Genomic DNA, 18,234 nt, shown 5'->3' with positions numbered 1-18,234 from the left:
CAGCCTCAGAAATACATCCCTGCTCTTGTATTCTAGCCCTCTCGACATGAATGCTAACATTGCATTTGCCTTCCTAACTGCTGACTGAACCTGCACGGTAACCTTAAGAGAATCGGGAACAAGGACCCCCAAGTCCCTTTGTGCTTCTGATTTCCTAAGCATTTCCCCATTTAGAAAATAGTCTATGTCTCCATTTCGCCTTCTGAAGTGCATAACCTCACACTTTTCCACATTGTATTCCATCTGCCACTTCATTGCCCACTCTCCTAGCTTGTCCAAGTCCTTCGGCAACCTCCCCACTTCCTCAATACTATCGGTCCCTCTACAGATCTTTGTATCATCTGCAAACTTAGCAACAGTGCCTTCAGTACCTTCCAGATCATTAATGTATATTATGAAAAGTTGTGGTCCCAGCACCGACCCCTGAGGCACACCACTGGTCACCGGCTGCCATCCTGAAAAAGACCCTTTTATCCCCACTCTCTGCGTTCTGCCAGTCAGCCAATCCTCTATCCATACCAGGGTCTTATCCTTAACACCATGGGCTCTTAACTTATTTAACAGTCTCCTATGCGGCACCTTGTCAAAGGTCTTCTGGAAATCTAAATAAATCACGTCCACTGGTTCTCCTTTGTCTAACTTCCTTGTTACCATCTCAAAGAACTCTAACAGATTTGTCAGGCATGACCTCCCTTTGACAAAGCCGTGCTGACTCAGTCCTATTTTACCATGCACTTCCAAGTGCTTCGCGATCTCATCTTTAATAACAGACTCTAAAATCTTACCAATGACCGAAGTCAGGCTAACTGGCCTATAATTTCCCATCTTCTGCCTCCCTCCCTTCTTAAACAGCGGTGTTACATTAGCCACTTTCCAATCCTCTGGGACCCTTCCTGCCTCCAGTGATTCCTGAAAGATCACTACCATTGTCGACACAATTTCCTCAGCTATCTCTTTTAGGACCCTGGGGTGTAGTCCATCCGGTCCAGGTGACTTATCCACCTTCAGACCTTTCGTTTTCCCCCGAACCTTCTGCTTAGTGATGGCCACTACACTCACCTCTGCCCCCTGACTTTCCTGAAGTTCTGATATGTCACTGGTGTGATCCAATCTGAGACTGATGCAAAGTAACTGTTCAGTTCCTCTGCCATGTCGAGCTTTGTGGTAGTTTTGATGTTGCTCTGATAGAAATGCTAGTTGAGTGCTCAGCTTAATGTCCACTAAATGACCTCAGCTTGACCTGGACCAAAAAACAGGGGCCGGGATTCTCCCCTACCCAACGGGGCGGGGGGTCCAGGCGTAATGGAGCGGCGGGAACCACTCTGGCGTCGGGCCGCCCCAAAGGTGTGGAAGTCTCCGCACCTTTAGGGGCCAAGCCCTCACCTTGAGGGGCTCGGCCCGCGCCGGAGTGGTTTCCGCTCCACCGGCTGGCGTGGAAGGCCTTTGGCGCTCCGCCAGCCGGGGCCGAAAGGACTTCGCCGGCCTGTGTAGGTCCACGCATGCGCGGGAGCGTCAGCAGCTGCTGACATCATCCCCGCGCATGCGCAGGGGAGGGGGTCTCTTCCGCCTCCGCCATGGTGAAGGCGGAAGGAAAAGAGTGCCCCCATGGCACAGGCCCACCCACGGATTGGTGGGCCCCGATCGCGGGCCAGGCTACCGTGGGGGCACCCCCCGGGGCCAGATCGCCCCGCGCCCCCCCCAGGACCCCGGAGCCCACCCGCGCCGCCTGCTCCCGCCGGTAAGGTAGGTGGTTTAATCCACGCCGGCGGGAGAGGGTTGACAGCGGTGGGACTTCGGCCCATCACAGGTCGGAGAATCCCACCGAGGATCTCGAATGGGATTACACCATTTCCAATGCCCAGCTGAACCATTCGCCACTCCTCAGATAATGAAGCAGTCCATGGCCAAATGCAGCAAGACCTGGACAATCTCCAGGCTTGGGCTGACAAGAGGCAAGTTTCATTCGCACCACACAAGTGGCAGACGAGGCAAGCTGCAGTTTGGCATCTGTCAATTTTCAGTGGCAAAGCACTCAGTCTACACTTTGATTCCCCATTTGAGACTCTGAGGCGGGATTCTACAATCCCACGCCGGGCCCCTGTAGGGCTCCACCATATTGCCCGGAGGCCCACACGGAGATGGCCGTGGCGCGCATGCGCGGACCCACGCTGGCCGTGTGGGGCCAGCATTCGGCGCTGGAGCAGCGCACAGCACTCCGGCGCCGTTCTAGCCCCCGAGGAAGGGGAGAATGACTGGGCCTGGAGGCCCGTTGACACCGGCGTCAAATCCGTAAGAGGGAGAATCACACTGACCTCAATACTGGTAACTTAGTGCTGAAGGAATCGCTCTTGGTTTCTCCGCTCTTACCTGATCACAGATGTGAAGACCGAAGATGAGAGCCAGCATCCCAGTCGAGGGATATCTTCCGTGGTGCTCAGTCCATTCATCGTGGACATACTTGAAAAAGGTCGGATGAAAGATGCTGATCTAGTGGGATGATAATGTAGGAATGTTATAAATGACACCAGGTGGGATGGGAAATGTTTTAATTAATTTACAAAAGAACAAAGAAATGTACAGCACAGGAACAGGCCCATCGGCCCTCCAAGCCCATGCCGACCATGCTGCCCGTCTAAACTAAAATCTTCTACACTTCCTGGGTCCATATCCTTCTATTCCCATCCTATTCATATATTTGTCAAGATGCCCCTTAAATGTCCCTATCGTCCCTGCTTCCACCACCTCCTCCGGTAGTGAGTTCCAGGCACCCACTACCCTCTGCGTAAAAAACTTGCCTCGTACATCTACTCTAAATCTTGCCCCTCTCACCTTAAACCTATGCCCCCTAGTAATTGACCCCTCTGCCCTGGAGAAAAGCCTCTGACTATCCACTCTGTCTATGCCCCTCATAATTTTGTATACCTCTATCAGGTCTCCCCTCAACCTCCTTCGTTCCAGTGAGAACAAACCGAGTTTATTCAACCGCTCCTCATAGCTAATGCCCTCCATACCAGGCAACATTCTGGTAAATCTCTTCTGCACCCTCTCTTAAGCCTCCACATCCTTCTGGTAGTGTGGCGACCAGAATTGAACACTATACTCCAAGTGTGGCCTAACTAAGGTTCTATACAGCTGCAACATGATTTGCCAATTCTTATACTCAATGCCCCGGCCAATGAAGGCAAGCATGCCGTATGCCTTCTTGACTACCTTCTCCACCTGTTGCCCCTTTCAATTACCTGTGGACCTGTACACCTAGATCTCTCTGACTTTCAATACTCTTGAGGGTTCTACCATTCACTGTATATTCCCTACCTGCATTAGACCTTCCAAAATGCATTACCTCACATTTGTCCGGATTAAACTCCATCTGCCATCTCTCCGCCCAAGTCTCCAGACAATCTAAATCCTGCTGTATCCTCCGACAGTCCTCATCGCTATCCGCAATTCCACCAACCTTTGTGTCGTCTGCAAACTAACTAATCAGACCAGTTACATTTTCCTCCAAATCATTTATATATACTACAAAGAGCAAAGGTCCCAGCACTGATCCCTGTGGAACACCACTGGTCACAGCCCTCCAATTAGAAAAGCATCCCTCCATTGCTACTCTCTGCCTTCTATGGCCTAGCCAGTTCTGTATCCACCTTGCCAGCTCACCCCTGATCCCGTGTGACTTCACCTTTTGTACAAGTTACCATGAGGGACCTTGTCAAAGGCCTTACTGAAGTCCATATAGACAACATCTACTGCCCTACCTGCATCAATCATCTTAGTGACCTTCTCGAAAAACTCTATTAAGTTAGTGACACACGACCTCCCCTTCACAAAACCGTGCTGCCTCTCACTAATACGTCCATTTGCTTCCAAATGGGAGTAGATCCTGTCTCGAAGAATTCTCTCCAGTAATTTCCCTACCACTGAAGTAAGGCTCACCGGCCTGTAGTTCCCGGGATTATCCTTGCTACCCTTCTTAAACAGAGGAACAACATTGGCTATTCTCCAGTCCTCCGGGACATCACCTGAAGACAGCGAGGATCCAAAGATTTCTGTCAAGGCCTCAGCAATTTCCTCTCCAGCCTCCTTCAGTATTCTGGGGTAGATCCCATCAGGCCCTGGGGACTTATCTACCTTAATATTTTTTAAGACCCCCAACACCTCGTCTTTTTGGATCACAATGTGACCCAGGCTATCTACACCCCCTTCTCCAGACTCAACATCTACCAATTCCTTCTCTTTGGTGAATACTGATGCAAAGTATTCATTTAGTACCTCGCCCATTTCCTCTGGCTCCACACATAGATTCCCTTGCCTATCCTTCAGTGGACCAACCCTTTCCCTGGCTACCCTCTTGCTTTTCATGTACGTGTAAAAAGCCTTGGGATTTTCCTTAACCCTATTTGCCAATGACTTTTCGTGACCCCTTCTAGCCCTCCTGACTCCTTGCTTAAGTTCCTTCCTACTTTCCTTATATTCCACGCAGGCTTTGTCTGTTCCCAGCCTTTTAGCCCTGACAAATGCCTCCTTTTTCTTTTTGACGAGGCCTACAATATCACTCGTCATCCAAGGTTCCCGAAAATTGCCGTATTTATCTTACTTCGTCACAGGAACATGCCGGTCCTGTATTCCTTTCAACTGCCACTTGAAAGCCTCCCACATGTCAGATGTTGATTTGCCCTCAAACATCTGCCCCCAATCTATGTTCTTCAGTTCCCGCCTAATATTGTTATAATTAGCCTTCCCCCAATTTAGCACATTCATCCTCGGACCACTCTTATCCTTGTCCACCAGTACTTTAAAACTTACTGAATTGTGGTCACTGTTACCGAAATGCTCCCCCACTGAAACATCTACCACCAGGCCGGGCTCATTCCCCAATACCAGGTCCAGTACCGCCCCTTCCCTAGTTGGACTGTCTACATATTGTTTTAAGAAGCCCTCCTGGATGCTCAAACTCCGCCCCGTCTAAGCCCCTGGCACTAAGTGAGTCCCAGCCAATATTGGGGAAGTTGAAGTCTCCCATCACCACAACCCTGTTGTTTTTACTCTTTTCCAAAATCTGTCTACCTATCTGCTCCTCTATCTCCCGCTGGCTGTTGGGAGGCCTGTAGTAAACCCCCAACATTGTGACTGCACCCTTCTTATTCCTGATCTCTACCCATATAGCCTCACTGCCCTCTGAGGTGTCCTCTCGCAGTACAGCTGTGATATTCTCCCGAACAAGTAGCGCAACTCCACCTCCCCTTTTACATCCCCCTCTATCCCGCCTGAAACATCTAAATCCTGGAACGTTTAGCTGCCAATCCTGCCCTTCCCTCAACCAGGTCTCTGTAATGGCAACAACATCATAGTTCCAAGTACTAATCCAAGCTCTAAGTTCATCTGCCTTACCCGTAATGCTCCTTGCATTAAAACATATGCACTTCAGGCCACCAGGCCCGCTGTGTTCAGCAACTTCTCCCCGTCTGCTCTGCCTCAGAGCCACACTGTCCCTATTCCCTAGTTCTCCCTCAATGATCTCACCTTCTGACCTATTGTTCCCGTGCCCACCCCCCTGCCATACTAGTTTAAACCCTCCCGTGTGACACTAGCAAACCTCGCGAGGATATTTATGCCTCTCCGGTTTAGATGCAACCCGTCCTTCTTATACAGGTCACACCTGCCCCGGAAGAGCTCCCAGTGGTCCAGATAATGGAAACCCTCCCTCCTACACCAGCTGTTTAGCCACGTGTTTAGCTGCTCTATCTTCCTATTTCTAGCCTCACTGGCACGTGGCACAGGGAGTAATCCCGAGATTACAACCCTCGAGGTCCTGTCTTTTAACTTTCTGCCTAGCTCCCTGAACTCCTGCTGCAGGACCTCATGCCCCTTCCTGCCTATGTCGTTAGTACCAATATGTACAACGACCTCTGCCTGTTTGCCCTCCCCCTTCTGGATGCCTGCTACCCGTTCGGAGACATCTTGGACCCTGGCACCAGGGAGGCAACATACCATCCTGGAGTCTCTTTCACGTCCACAGAAGCGCCTATCTGTGCCCCTGACTATAGAGTCCCCTATTACTATTACTCTTCTGCGCTTTGACCCTCCCTTCTGAACATCAGAGCCAGCCGTGGTGCCACTGCTCTGGCTGCTGCTGTTTTCCCCTGATAGGCTATCTCCCCCGACAGTATCCAAAGGGGTATATCTGTTCGAGAGGGGGACAACCACAGGGGATTCCTGCACTGACTGCCTGCCCTTTCTGGTGGTCACCCATTTCTCTGCCTGCACCTTGGGTGTGACCACATTTACATAACTGCGATCTATGACGCTTTCCGCCACCTGCATGCTCCTAAGTGCATCCAATTGCTGCTCCAACCGAACCATGCGGTCTGTGAGGAGCTCCAGTTGGGTGCACTTTCTGCAGATGAAGCCATCCGGGACGCTGGAAGCCTCTCGGACCTGCCACATCTCACAGTCAGAGCACAGCACCCCTCTAACTGACATTGCGTCAATTAATTAAAATTAAAATTTGTCTTTTTTTTTAATATATTTTTTAAAATTTCAAAGTTACTGTCAACTATCTGTTTCCTAGCACTAGATTTCTAATAGAAATGCGATAGCTAACTATAGTACTCTCCGATCTCTGGCTTAGATATCCCTCTAAATTATAATTAAGTTATTATGTTTAATTAGTTATCAAATACTAGCCACTCTGGCCACAGCTTTTCTGTGATGTCACTTCAGTTTCCCCCCGACACACAATTTGAAAAAAGGTATAAAAGTAAAAATAAGTAAAAATCACCTACTTACCTTCTTACCTTCTGAGTGTCTTAGATGTTCTCAGGTTCTCTCGCTGACAGAGACTGCTCCTCCACCTCCGAACCTTGACCTGCACAATGCTAATAATATAATAATAATATAATATGGCACTTACCTCACACCAATGGGTCTTATTATTAGGTTAGAGGAGGAGGGGGGGTGGGAGACACTACATGTGTAGTGTCTCGGGTTTCCTCTCCACCAGAATTTATTGGTTGGGGGGGGACTTCCCAGAGGTCCGCGGGTCGAACTTCCGGTTCCTGCCTTATATAAAAACAAATAAAACAGAAAAGAAGAACAGACACGGGACCAGGTAAGGGTTTTTAAATTACCTACTCACCTCCCAGAGGGCCCCTGCGCACCGCTGCCGCCGAAATCCAAAGGGCTGCTCCTGTAAAGGTAAGTGGTTTTAAAGTCGCTACTCACCTCCCAGAGGGCCCCTGCGCACCGCTGCCGCCGAAATCCAAAGGGCTGCTCCTGTAAAGGTAAGTGGTTTTAAAGACACTACTCACCTCCCAGAAGGCCCCTGCGCACCGGGATGTGGGTGTCGCTGGTTAGGCCCAGCATTTATTGCCCATTCCTGATTGCCCTTCAGAAGGTGGTGGTCAGCTGCTTGAACCGCTGCAGACCCTAGGTGTAGGTACACCCACAGTGCAGTTAGTGAGGGATTTCCAGGATTTTGCCCCAGTGACAGTGAAGGAACGGCGATATATTTCCCAGTCGGGGTGGTGAGTGACTTGGAGGGGAACCCCCAGGCGGTGGGGTTCCCAGGTATCTGCTGCTCTTGTCCTTCTAGATGGTAGAGGTCGTGGGTTTGGAAGGTGTTGTCTAAGGAACCTTGGGCAGTTACTGCAGTGAATCTTGAAGATGGGACACACGGCTGCCACTGTTTGTTGGTGATGGAGGGTTTGAATGTTTGTGGAAGGGGGAGCAATCAAGCGGGGCTGCTTTGTCCTGGATGGTGTTGAGCTTCTGGAGTGTTGTTGGAGCTGCGCTCATCCAGGCAAGTGGAGAGTATTCCATCACACTCCTGACTTGTGCCTTGTAGATGGTGGGCAGGCTTTGGGGAGTCAGGAGGTGAGATACTCACTGCAGAATCCAAAGCCTCTGACCTGCCCTGGTAGCCACAGTATTAATGTGGCTGGGTCCAGTTCAGTTTCTGATCAATGGTAACCCCCAGGATGTTGATTGTGGGGATTCACTGATGGTAATGCCATTGAATGTCAAGGGATGATGGTTAGATCCTCTCTTGTAGGAGGTCGTCATTGCCTGGCACTTGTGTGGCACGAATGTAACTTGCCACTTGTCAGCCCAAGCCTGGATATTGTCCAGGTCTTGCTGCATTTGGACAGGGACTGCTTCATTATCTGAGGAGTTGCAAATGGTGCTGAATATTATACATCCCCATTTCTGACCTTATGATGGAAGGGAGGCCATTGATGAAGCAGCTGAAGATGGTTGGACCGAGGACACTACCCTGAGGAACTCCTGCAGTGATGTCTTGGAGCTGAGATGATTGACCTCCAATCACCACAACCATCTTCCTTTGTGCCGGGTATGACTCCAACCAGCGGAGAGTTTTCCCCCTGATTCCCATTGACTCCAGTTTAGCGAGGGCTCCCTGATGCCATACTCGGTCAAATGCTGCCTTGATGTCAAGAGCAGTCACTCTCACCTCCCCTCTGACATTCAGCTCTTTTGTCCGTGTTTGAACCAAGGCTACAATGAGGTCAGGAGCTGAGTGACCCTGACGGAACCCAAACTGAACGTCAGTGAGCAGGTGATTGCTAACCTCTCATTCTTCTAAATACCAATGAGTACAGTGTAAAGAACCTCTTTTACATCCTTGTCTGATCCTGGTTTCCTTTTTAATGCCTGACCTGCTGGCTGTCTTTAAAACTGCAGACTTTTGGTTTTGAACTGAAACACCCCACTGCAAGCTGCTATTTGAACTGGCAAAGGCACATCTCTTGATGCAGTGTGCTCTGTGGCATAGCTCGTGATGTCATTTTGATGCACTTGGCTAGCAGGAAATCCCCCCCTTCTGAAACTGAGGGACATTTTCTGTTTTTTATAGGGATTGGTAGAGCCTTTTAGAAGATTATGGAACAAAAGGCAGGTTCCATTTTTGCTTTCAGTTTTGTTCTGAGAAGGGGTTTGGCAGAAGCCTGTTAACTATCTCTCCCAGAAAGGCTGGAACTTCTCTCTCTGATTTCTCGGCTGGAGTGAGAAGGTCTGGACTCTATCAGTCCTGTGAACTTTAACCTCAGATCAAAAGGCTGTAGGCAGTGTCCAGCCAGATCTGTAAAAGCCTAAACCCTGTTTGGAAGGCTGGGGAAGGCACAGCGCTGGTAGCTCTCCCCTGATATCTCTAGAGATCTGGCAAAGGGCATTTTACTTTCTCTTCACTACAGTTAATCCTGATCTGCAGAAAGAGCAGACAAAGCGTTCCAGAGGCATAGTGGATGGAAAACTCTCTTTGCACAGACCGCCGGGGAATCGTCTCTGGGAAAGCCCAGGTTAGTGGAAGTGAAGGTAACTCTCCAGAGAAATTCTTACAATCCTACTTGGGACAAACATTAGAAGATTCAAACCAACCGATCATTTCAACACTTGTCGTCACTGGAAGATCGCTGACTACAAAGATTCATCTCGCACCCTTTTAATCTCTGTTATTGTCGATCCTTTCCCTACCCACAGCATGTGTGTGTCTGGGTGGAGGGTGGGAAGGGGTTTGGGGAATAACGAGATGAGCAGTCCATTCTTCTATTATAACCATTACACGTTCATCTCTCCTCTTGTTATTAAAAAAGTCCTTTTTTAAAGTTTTACTTACAAATCTGTTGCCTGTAAATCGTTGGAGCAGTTAAGGGTCAAAGATCTCGGGGGCGATTCTCCGAGCCACGCGCCGGGCCGGAGAATCGGCGCAACCGCGCCACGACGCCGGCGTGTGATTCTCCGAGGTGCGGAGAATCGCCGCCATTTGCGCGGGCGCGTCTGGCGCTGCAAAAGGAGGCTGGAGCGGCGTGAACTGCTCCAGCGCCGTGCTGGCCCCCTGTGGGGTTCACGACGGCGCGAGCTCTTGGGCCCAATATTGGAGAATCGCCCCCTCAGGACAATATACAAATTATTGGTTAATTCACTTATGTTGGTCTCCGGGGTCTGTAGTGCTGGAATTGACCGTACACTCGCCCAGGGGTGTTGTAACTACAGGCCCAATCTACTCAACCTCTCCTCAAATGAAAATCCCTCCATACCCAGGATCAACCCAGTGAACCTTCTCTGGACTCTGGTCATCCTCTCCACTTCCCCTCCCACCTATTTTTGTGTCATCCACAAACTTGGCAATAGTACATTCGTTCCCTCGTTCTTGAGGTTTCCTTTAGTTGAGGCAGAAAGACTCTGGAATAAATGGCGGCTAATGGACATCAGGCAAGATCTTGGAGAAAACATTGCAGGAGGACAATCTGAACACTTGGAATTAGTCTGCACAGAGATACTAGAGTCAGCTTCTCAGTATATACAGACGCAGAGACACACAGAGACATACGCACACACTCCCACACTGAACTCAAGTGCATGCACAGGCACATGCACCTGTGCGCACACCGAGCATGCACACATGCACACATACCCATATGCACACACACCTGTGTGCACACCCATGCTTGCAGGCACCCGCACACACACACAACCAAACGTGCACATGCATGTGTTCACAAGTACATACACACAAATACACACTCACGCATGCACACATGCATGCACATGTGCACAACACCATGCACACACAAACACACATGCACACAGACACGCACACATTCAAGAATGCACACACACCCTGCACGTATACGCCCACGCACACAAGCACAAACGCACACACTCGCGCTATTGGATTTAACAATTATTTTGGGGGGTCCTTAAAGAGAAACAGCTAAAACTATACTGGAAAATAAAACAATTCTTGAAAAATACTGAATCTGCAGAAGTATGATCAATTATAAAAAATGACTAAACTATTGAACCCCAACCACGACTGTCTATAGATACTGACAGATGTTTCAAAAGATGGACCGATTCACTGTACAAATATGTCCAGAGAAACGATACAAAGGTTCATTCAATGAATTTTCAACAATCTAGCAACAATGGCATAAGCTGAGACTAGACATGACACACAGAGTTTGATCATGGGACAGAATGCATGAGAACGGTGCGGTGTCAGGAAGGATAATTAATTTGGAGTAATTGATTAATGTCCAATTAACCAATCACCTGTTAGGTGACTGACACTGTCCTGAACGATTCAGGGGGGTCTCAGCTGAGAATTAGATCCAATAAGAGTAAATAAGGGGTTAGACCATAGATATGGATTCCCTTAAACGTAAGACCTCATGGGCAAGGTTTCGTTCTTGAATTCCTGCCTTTCTGAGTTCTTGAATCATCTATCTGTTTAGAACATAGAACATAGAACAATACAGCGCAGTACAGGCCCTTCGGCCCACGATGTTGCACCGAAACAAAAGCCATCTAACCTACACTATGCCATTATCATCCATATGTTTATCCAATAAACTTTTAAATGCCCTCAATGTTGGCGAGTTCACTACTGTAGCAGGTAGGGCATTCCACGGCCTCACTACTCTTTGCGTAAAGAACCTACCTCTGACCTCTGTCCTATATCTATTACCCCTCAGTTTAAAGTTATGTCCCCTCATGCAAGCCATTTCCATCTGCGGGAGAAGACTCTCACTGTCCACCCTATCCAACCCCCTGATCATTTTGTATGCCTCTATTAAGTCTCCACTTAACCTTCTTCTCTCCAACGAAAACAACCTCAAGTCCATCAGCCTTTCCTAAGATTTTCCCTCCATACCAGGCAACATCCTGGTAAATCTCCTCTGCACCCGCTCCAAAACCTCCACGTCCTTCCTATAATGCGGTGACCAGAACTGTACGCAATACTCCAAATGCGGCCGTACCAGAGTTCTGTACAGCTGCAACATGACCTCCCGACTCCGGAACTCAATCCCTCTACCAATAAAGGCCAACACTCCATAGGCCTTCTTCACAACCCTATCAACCTGGGTGGCAAATTTCAGGGATCTATGTACATGGACACCTAGATCCCTCTGCTCATCCACACTTTCAAGAACTTTACCATTAGCCAAATATTCCGCATTCCTGTTATTCCTTCCAAAGTGAATCACCTCACACTTCTCTACATTAAACTCCATTTGCCACCTCTCAGCCCAGCTCTGCAGCTTATCTATATCCCTCTGTAACCTGCTACATCCTTCCACACTATCGACAACACCACAGTATCGTCTGCAAATTTACTCACCCACCCTTCTGCGCCTTCCTCTAGGTCATTGATAAAAATGACAAACAGCAACGGCCCCAGAACAGATCCTTGTGGTGCTCCACTTGTAACTGAACTCCATTCTGAACATTTCCCATCAACCACCACCCTCTGTCTTCTTTCAGCTAGCCAATTTCTGATCCACATCTCTAAATCAGCCTCAATTCCCAGCCTCCGTATTTTCTGCAATAGCCTACCGTGGGAACCTTATCAAACGCTTTGCTGAAATCCATATACACCACATCAACTGCTCTACCCTCATCTACCTGTTCAGTCACCTTCTCAAAGAACTCAATAAGGTTTGTGAGGCATGACCTACCCTTCACAAAGCCATGCTGACTATCCCTGATCATATTATTCCTATCTAGATGATTATAAATCTTGTCTCTTATAATCCCCTCCAAGACTTTACCCACTACAGACGTGAGGCTCACCGGTCTATAGTTGCCGGGGTTGTCTCTGCTCCCCTTTTTGAACAAAGGGACCACATTTGCTGTCCTCCAGTCCTCTGGCACTATTCCTGTAGCCAATGATGACATAAAAATCAAAGCCAAAGGTCCAGCAATCTCTTCCCTGGCCTCCCAGAGAATCCTAGGATAAATCCCATCAGGTCCCGGGGACTTATCTATTTTCAGCCTGTCCAGAATTGCCAACACCTCTTCCCTACGTACCTCAATGCCATCTATTCTATTAGCCTGGGGCTCAGCATTCTCCTCCACAACATTATCTTTTTCCTGAGTGAATACTGACGAAAAATATTCATTTAGTATCTCGCCTATCTCTCCAGACTCCACACACAATTTCCCATCCCTGTCCTTGACTGGTCCTACTTTTTCCCTAGTCATTCGCTTGTTCCTGACATACCTATAGAAAGCTTTTGGGTTTTCCTTGATCCTTCCTGCCAAATACTTCTCATGTCCCCTCCTTGCTCGTCTTAGCTCTCTCTTTAGATCCTTCCTCGCTACCTTGTAACTATCCATCGCCCCAACTGAAACTTCACACCTCATCTTCACATAGGCCTCCTTCTTCCTCTTAACAAGAGATTCCACTTCCTTGGTAAACCACGGTTCCCTCGCTCGACGCCGTCCTCCCTGCCTGACCGGTACATACTTATCAAGAACACGCAGTAGCTGATCCTTGAACAAGCCCCACTTATCCAGTGTGCCCAACACTTGCAGCCTACTTCTCCACAAAGTAATTTAAAGTAATTCCTTTATGGTTTTATGTTCAACGCTTTTTGATCTGTTCTGACCAGTTTATGTATTATTTTGATCTTGGTTTTCGATTTAATTTTGTGCAAATACATTCAGTGAATTCTTGAAAAATAAAGAGTGTTTTGGATACCTCTTGAACTCCCGAAGAGAGATAAGAAGATCTTACACGCGCGCACACCTGTACATGCAGACAGGCATGCGCACATGCACACACACCCACACATGTGCACACACCCATGCAGCACACACACACACACACCCGAACACACAGTCATGCACAAACACATGCACACACACATATACACAACCAAAGGCACACAACTACGCACACACACAAACTGGACCCGGGCCCTCGGGAGGCCATATTTGGGGTGTCGGACCAGCCGGGGGTTGGAAACGGTTGCGGAGGCAGATGTTGTAGCCTTCGCCTCGTTGATCACCCGAAGGCGAATCCTGTTAGGGTGGAGATCAACCTCTCCACCCTGTGCCCTGGGGGGCCTGCTGGAATTCTTGACGCTTGAAAAGGTCAAACTTGAACTGAGGGGAAAGATGGAGGGGTTCTACAATTCATGGGCGTTATTCATTATGCACTCTCGAGAATTGGATTACATCGAACATTAGGCGGAGAGGGGGGGGGGGGGGGGGTGCGGGGGGGGGGGGGGGGGGACTGTGTGTGTTAATGGTGACTATGGATGATTCCTGATTCCTTTTTGTCATTTTTTATCTTCATATGCGGGCTAATGTTTGGGGATTTGATGGGAGGATGGGATTGTTGTTATTGATATGTGGATTGACATTACATTCGTTACTGATTATTGTTTATTGTTGGGTGTAAATTTGGGAGAAAATGTGAAAAAAGAGAATAAAAATATATTTTTTAAAAACACCGCACACACAAATGCGTGCACACCTGCACTCCCACACGTGTACATGCACGGGCACGCACAGATGTGCACATGCACACACGTGCACCCACACATGCATGCAGACATACACACACACCCATGCGTGCACATACATGAACACATCCGTATAGATACCTGCACGCCCACATGCACAGGCTTGGGCAGGCACCCACTCATACACCACCGCACACACACGTTCACTAATGCACAGAATCATACACAAAAAACCCAAACAGGTACTTGCAAACACCTTTCATACCCATGTATATTGATGCATGTATATTTGCATTTTCATATTTTTGCACACCTCCACATAATTGGCTAATGTATTTAAATCATGTGAACATGGGACAAGTAATTATAACAATATAAACCAGCTCGTCTCACCTTGTCTCGATCAGCTTTAATGTAACTTTTCACTCTCCTGTACATCCTGGAAAGGAAGAATGAAAGGAGGTGTTTAGTGCAGGTGTAATACACTCAGAAACAGCAGGGGGCACGAGAGCAGAATGTGGGTGAGGGGAGATTGAATTCCTGACGATTGTGGAGGGAAGAAGTGTGGTGTTGGGTGCTCTGGTGCACAGATGAGCCAACACAGTTGTATGTGGTACAACTCTATTTTATTTTAACTCTTATAATACAGTTCGTTCTGGATACTCTGCACGTGCTGTCTCCCTGAGTGTGTTTGGTAGCAGATGTGTCCTGGTCCTCCTCTGCAGCTAATACTGACCACCGGGGGTCGTGTCTGTGCTTTTATATCTTTCTGTCATTGGTTGTGGTGTTGTGTGTTCTGATTTGTCTGTTGGTGTGTCTATCATGATGTGTGTGTTTGAATATCATGACATCCCCCCTTTTTACAAAGATATGTGCCTACGTGGTTATAAATATAATTGTGTCGTGAGTGCATCTAAGAGTGTGTGTGTGTGTTATGTACAGCGTGTGTATATGACGTAACTATTTACATGGGGCGATGTCGGGTGCGTCACACTAACAAGGTTGTACCATAACAAAACTTGGATGCGAGAGAAAAAAAAAACTTGAACATTGGTCCGGTCAGACGATATCTGGAACAATAAACAACAACAGGTTATAATACAGAAGTGTTTGACTTTTTGAACGTATGAACAGCGTTATAAGTCCAGTCTAATGGGTGACCGCCTCAAGAATGGGCTGGTCCTCAAGCCGGTTCAGCTGTGGAGATTTGGGGTCACACTGGTTCACCTTGGACTGTTGGAGGTGATGCTGTTGCCGAAGTCTCTACTTTACCATTTGTTGTACTTCGTGCAGTGCTTGGTTTTTTCATTCGTGCAAATATAACATTCAACATCTTTGTTAGTGGTGCCTTGGCTGTGGTTTGGTTCTGGTGGCGATGGAAGGGGCATGATCCGTGGCATCTCCACGAAGTCATCCTTGGGAACCAGTGGAGGATCCGGCGTGTGCGTACGGTTCAGTTGCGAGCGTGGAAGGCGGCGCAAAGCTCGCTGATTGCGCCTACGCACCAATCCATCCGCCCTGCATGCCAGGAACAAGGTGGAGTCTTTTTTCTTTTTATGTTTGTGGTGGACGGCATCTTGTAGCCGATGGGTCGTTGCCATCGAAGTAGCACCATCACTAATATCATGCAAGGCGATGACTGTGCCAGATGTGGAAGTTGGCCGAGACCGTGCACGCTGGTTCCGGCCACCTGCTATGCCGGAAGGGCGACTCCGCAGAGAAACGTCGAAGCATGTCGCCTTGGAGAGAGAATTGTTGCTCGCATCAACGTCTGGCGATGGCGCGAATTGGTGTGTCCATCTTGGACCGCCGGTGCTGGTTGCCACTGCCGACCCAGTGGGACTGCCACGCGATCCATTCCCTGTCGCCGTGGCATCCGCCGTCACCCTGAGCGTGCCATCACCGAGGCCGCGACACCGCCCGTCCGGAGCAAGGTCTGGCGTGCGCAAATCAGAGTCGGCGCTTGGCTGCTCCCCATCTGGAGTCCGGTCTGCCTTCCGTCGATGCCCCCCGTCCGGAGTCCCAACAGGTTCACTGGAGGCAGCCGAGATTCCCTGAAGCTGCACTTCTGGAGTCGGAACATGCAGGAATGCACCAACCAGTGGAGAGGCTCGAGCCATCGAGGGTGGAAGCGGTGCGCCGCCACCGCAGTCGTCAGTGGTCCCACCGTGATCGTCGAGTGCCTCGGTACGCACTAGGCGAGGTCTGTCACCTTGCACCTTTTGCATGGGAAGTGGGATGCTGTCGTCACTCGTCTCACATCCCGTGGATAGATCCTCATTAGCAGCTTGCTGTTCACTAGGGTTGGATAAATTGTCAGAGTTTTCATCTGGTGGTGCACACCATGTCGGTGGACTGTCATTGTCTTGCCGTTGTCCTTCATTTGGGCTTTTCTTCTTTGGAATTTTAAATCTTCCCCCAGACATTGCAGAACCTTGTTTATTACCCCCAAATTCTCCCATATGTATGGTCTCGAATATAGGATCCAATGTTTCTATCGACATTGTACTATTTTCCAAAGAACATTCCGTTTCACTTTTCTTCTCAGGTACCTCATATGTATCTTTGTCTAATGTACATGCCTTCATGGTCTCTGGGTCTGATTTTGCTGGGACTGGCATGGTCACAGTCTCTCTTTTACTGTTCTCAATTGCCCACATTATACTCCCCATACATAACTGCTTAATCACTGGGGTTAGTGTGGTACAATGGATAATCGGGTCGACCTTATCTGCATCTTCACCATTAGTGGAAAGCACACTTGGTTCACTTGAAACTGCTGTGGGTTTTAAATTCGTTATCTGGCTACTCGATGTCGGTGTCCTCAGGATTCTTGCTCCAATGTTCTGCTCATTTATCAGTGGAGTGTGTATAGGTTCAATGCAATTAATGTTCCCCTCAAGGTTTGAAGAGTCATTACTGACTAACTGCTGGTCTCCGAAGTTGGGATTTTTGCGGCGTTGTGTTGAAGGGAGACATTTGTCCCTGCTGTAGATATGATTCAGGTTGTGTTATTTCCATTACCTGAGGATCAATGTCGTGTCCATTTTTTCGATCCGTACTAAAACACTGGCAATTCTCAGTCTGCTCCTTGCAAGTTAAACATTCAATAAATTTCTTTAGCAAATCCTCAGCATCCTTCTGTGGCCGTGCAGCATTATTAATCTCTGTTCGGCTATAATGATCCTGAAGGTCAGCGCATAAACCTTTTTTCTTCGGGCTTGGACGAGGCGATTCTTTTGGCTTGTCTTCAGTTGGGCTTGAACAGTCATCAGCGCTGTGCCCTTCATTGTAGCATGAGAGACCTTCATGGTCATGCTGCTGTGTAGTGGAGCATGGTAGGCTGTTATAGCCTTCTTGCTGTTCACGTGAGCATGGCAGACTTGCATCATCTGCCGCTGGTTGGTCAGGAGAGGTTGCTAGACCCTCATGGTCATGTTCCTGCAAGGACTGCACATTGGAGTCTTGCGTTGCTTCTATCGTGGAGGCTGTCCACGAGCTCTCTGTGGAGGCTTGTGACACTGGAGTCACTTCTTGTTCGTGCAAGGACTGCGCTCTGGAGTCTTGCGTTGCTTCTATCGTGGAGGCTGTCCACGAGCTCTCTGTGGAGGCTTGTGACACTGGAGTCACTTCTTGTTCGTGCAAGGACTGCGCTCTGGAGTCTTGCGTTGCTTCTATCGTGGAGGCTGTCCACGAGCTCTCTGTGGAGGCTTGTGACACTGGAGTCACTTCTTGTCCGTGCAAGGACTGCGCTCTGGAGTCTTGCATTTCTGCAATTGTGGAGTCTGTCCACGAGCTTGCTGTGGAGGCTTGTGACACTGGAGTCACTTCTGGTTCATGCGAGGACTGCGCTCTGGAGTCGTGCATGTCTTCTTTCATAGAGTCGGGAACGTTGAGCGGGACGTGGACCACGCTCTGTGTGGCAGCAGGGCGCTCTCCGTGTGCTTGCACCGCTCCCTGT

At 48.8% G+C, this 18,234-nt stretch overlaps 1 protein-coding gene across 6 annotated transcripts in view; it reads right to left on the bottom strand.

The window, feature by feature from the left end:
* st3gal8 (ST3 beta-galactoside alpha-2,3-sialyltransferase 8) overlaps positions 1-18,234 on the bottom strand; it is a 154,987-nt gene that overhangs the window by 8,254 nt on the left and 128,499 nt on the right. For all 6 annotated transcript variants that reach the window (XM_072515398.1, XM_072515400.1, XM_072515399.1 and 3 more), the window contains 2 exons: positions 14,667-14,712; positions 2,368-2,487 (listed from right to left, as the gene is read on the bottom strand). In XM_072515398.1, the coding sequence (XP_072371499.1) occupies positions 2,368-2,487; positions 14,667-14,712 (166 nt within the window). The remainder of the gene's footprint in view (positions 1-2,367; positions 2,488-14,666; positions 14,713-18,234) is intronic.

The sequence above is a fragment of the Scyliorhinus torazame genome, chromosome 8 (genome assembly GCF_047496885.1).
Source record: "Scyliorhinus torazame isolate Kashiwa2021f chromosome 8, sScyTor2.1, whole genome shotgun sequence".
NCBI classification, from domain to species: domain Eukaryota; kingdom Metazoa; phylum Chordata; class Chondrichthyes; order Carcharhiniformes; family Scyliorhinidae; genus Scyliorhinus; species Scyliorhinus torazame.
This window is presented reverse-complemented; position numbering and strand designations above follow the sequence as displayed.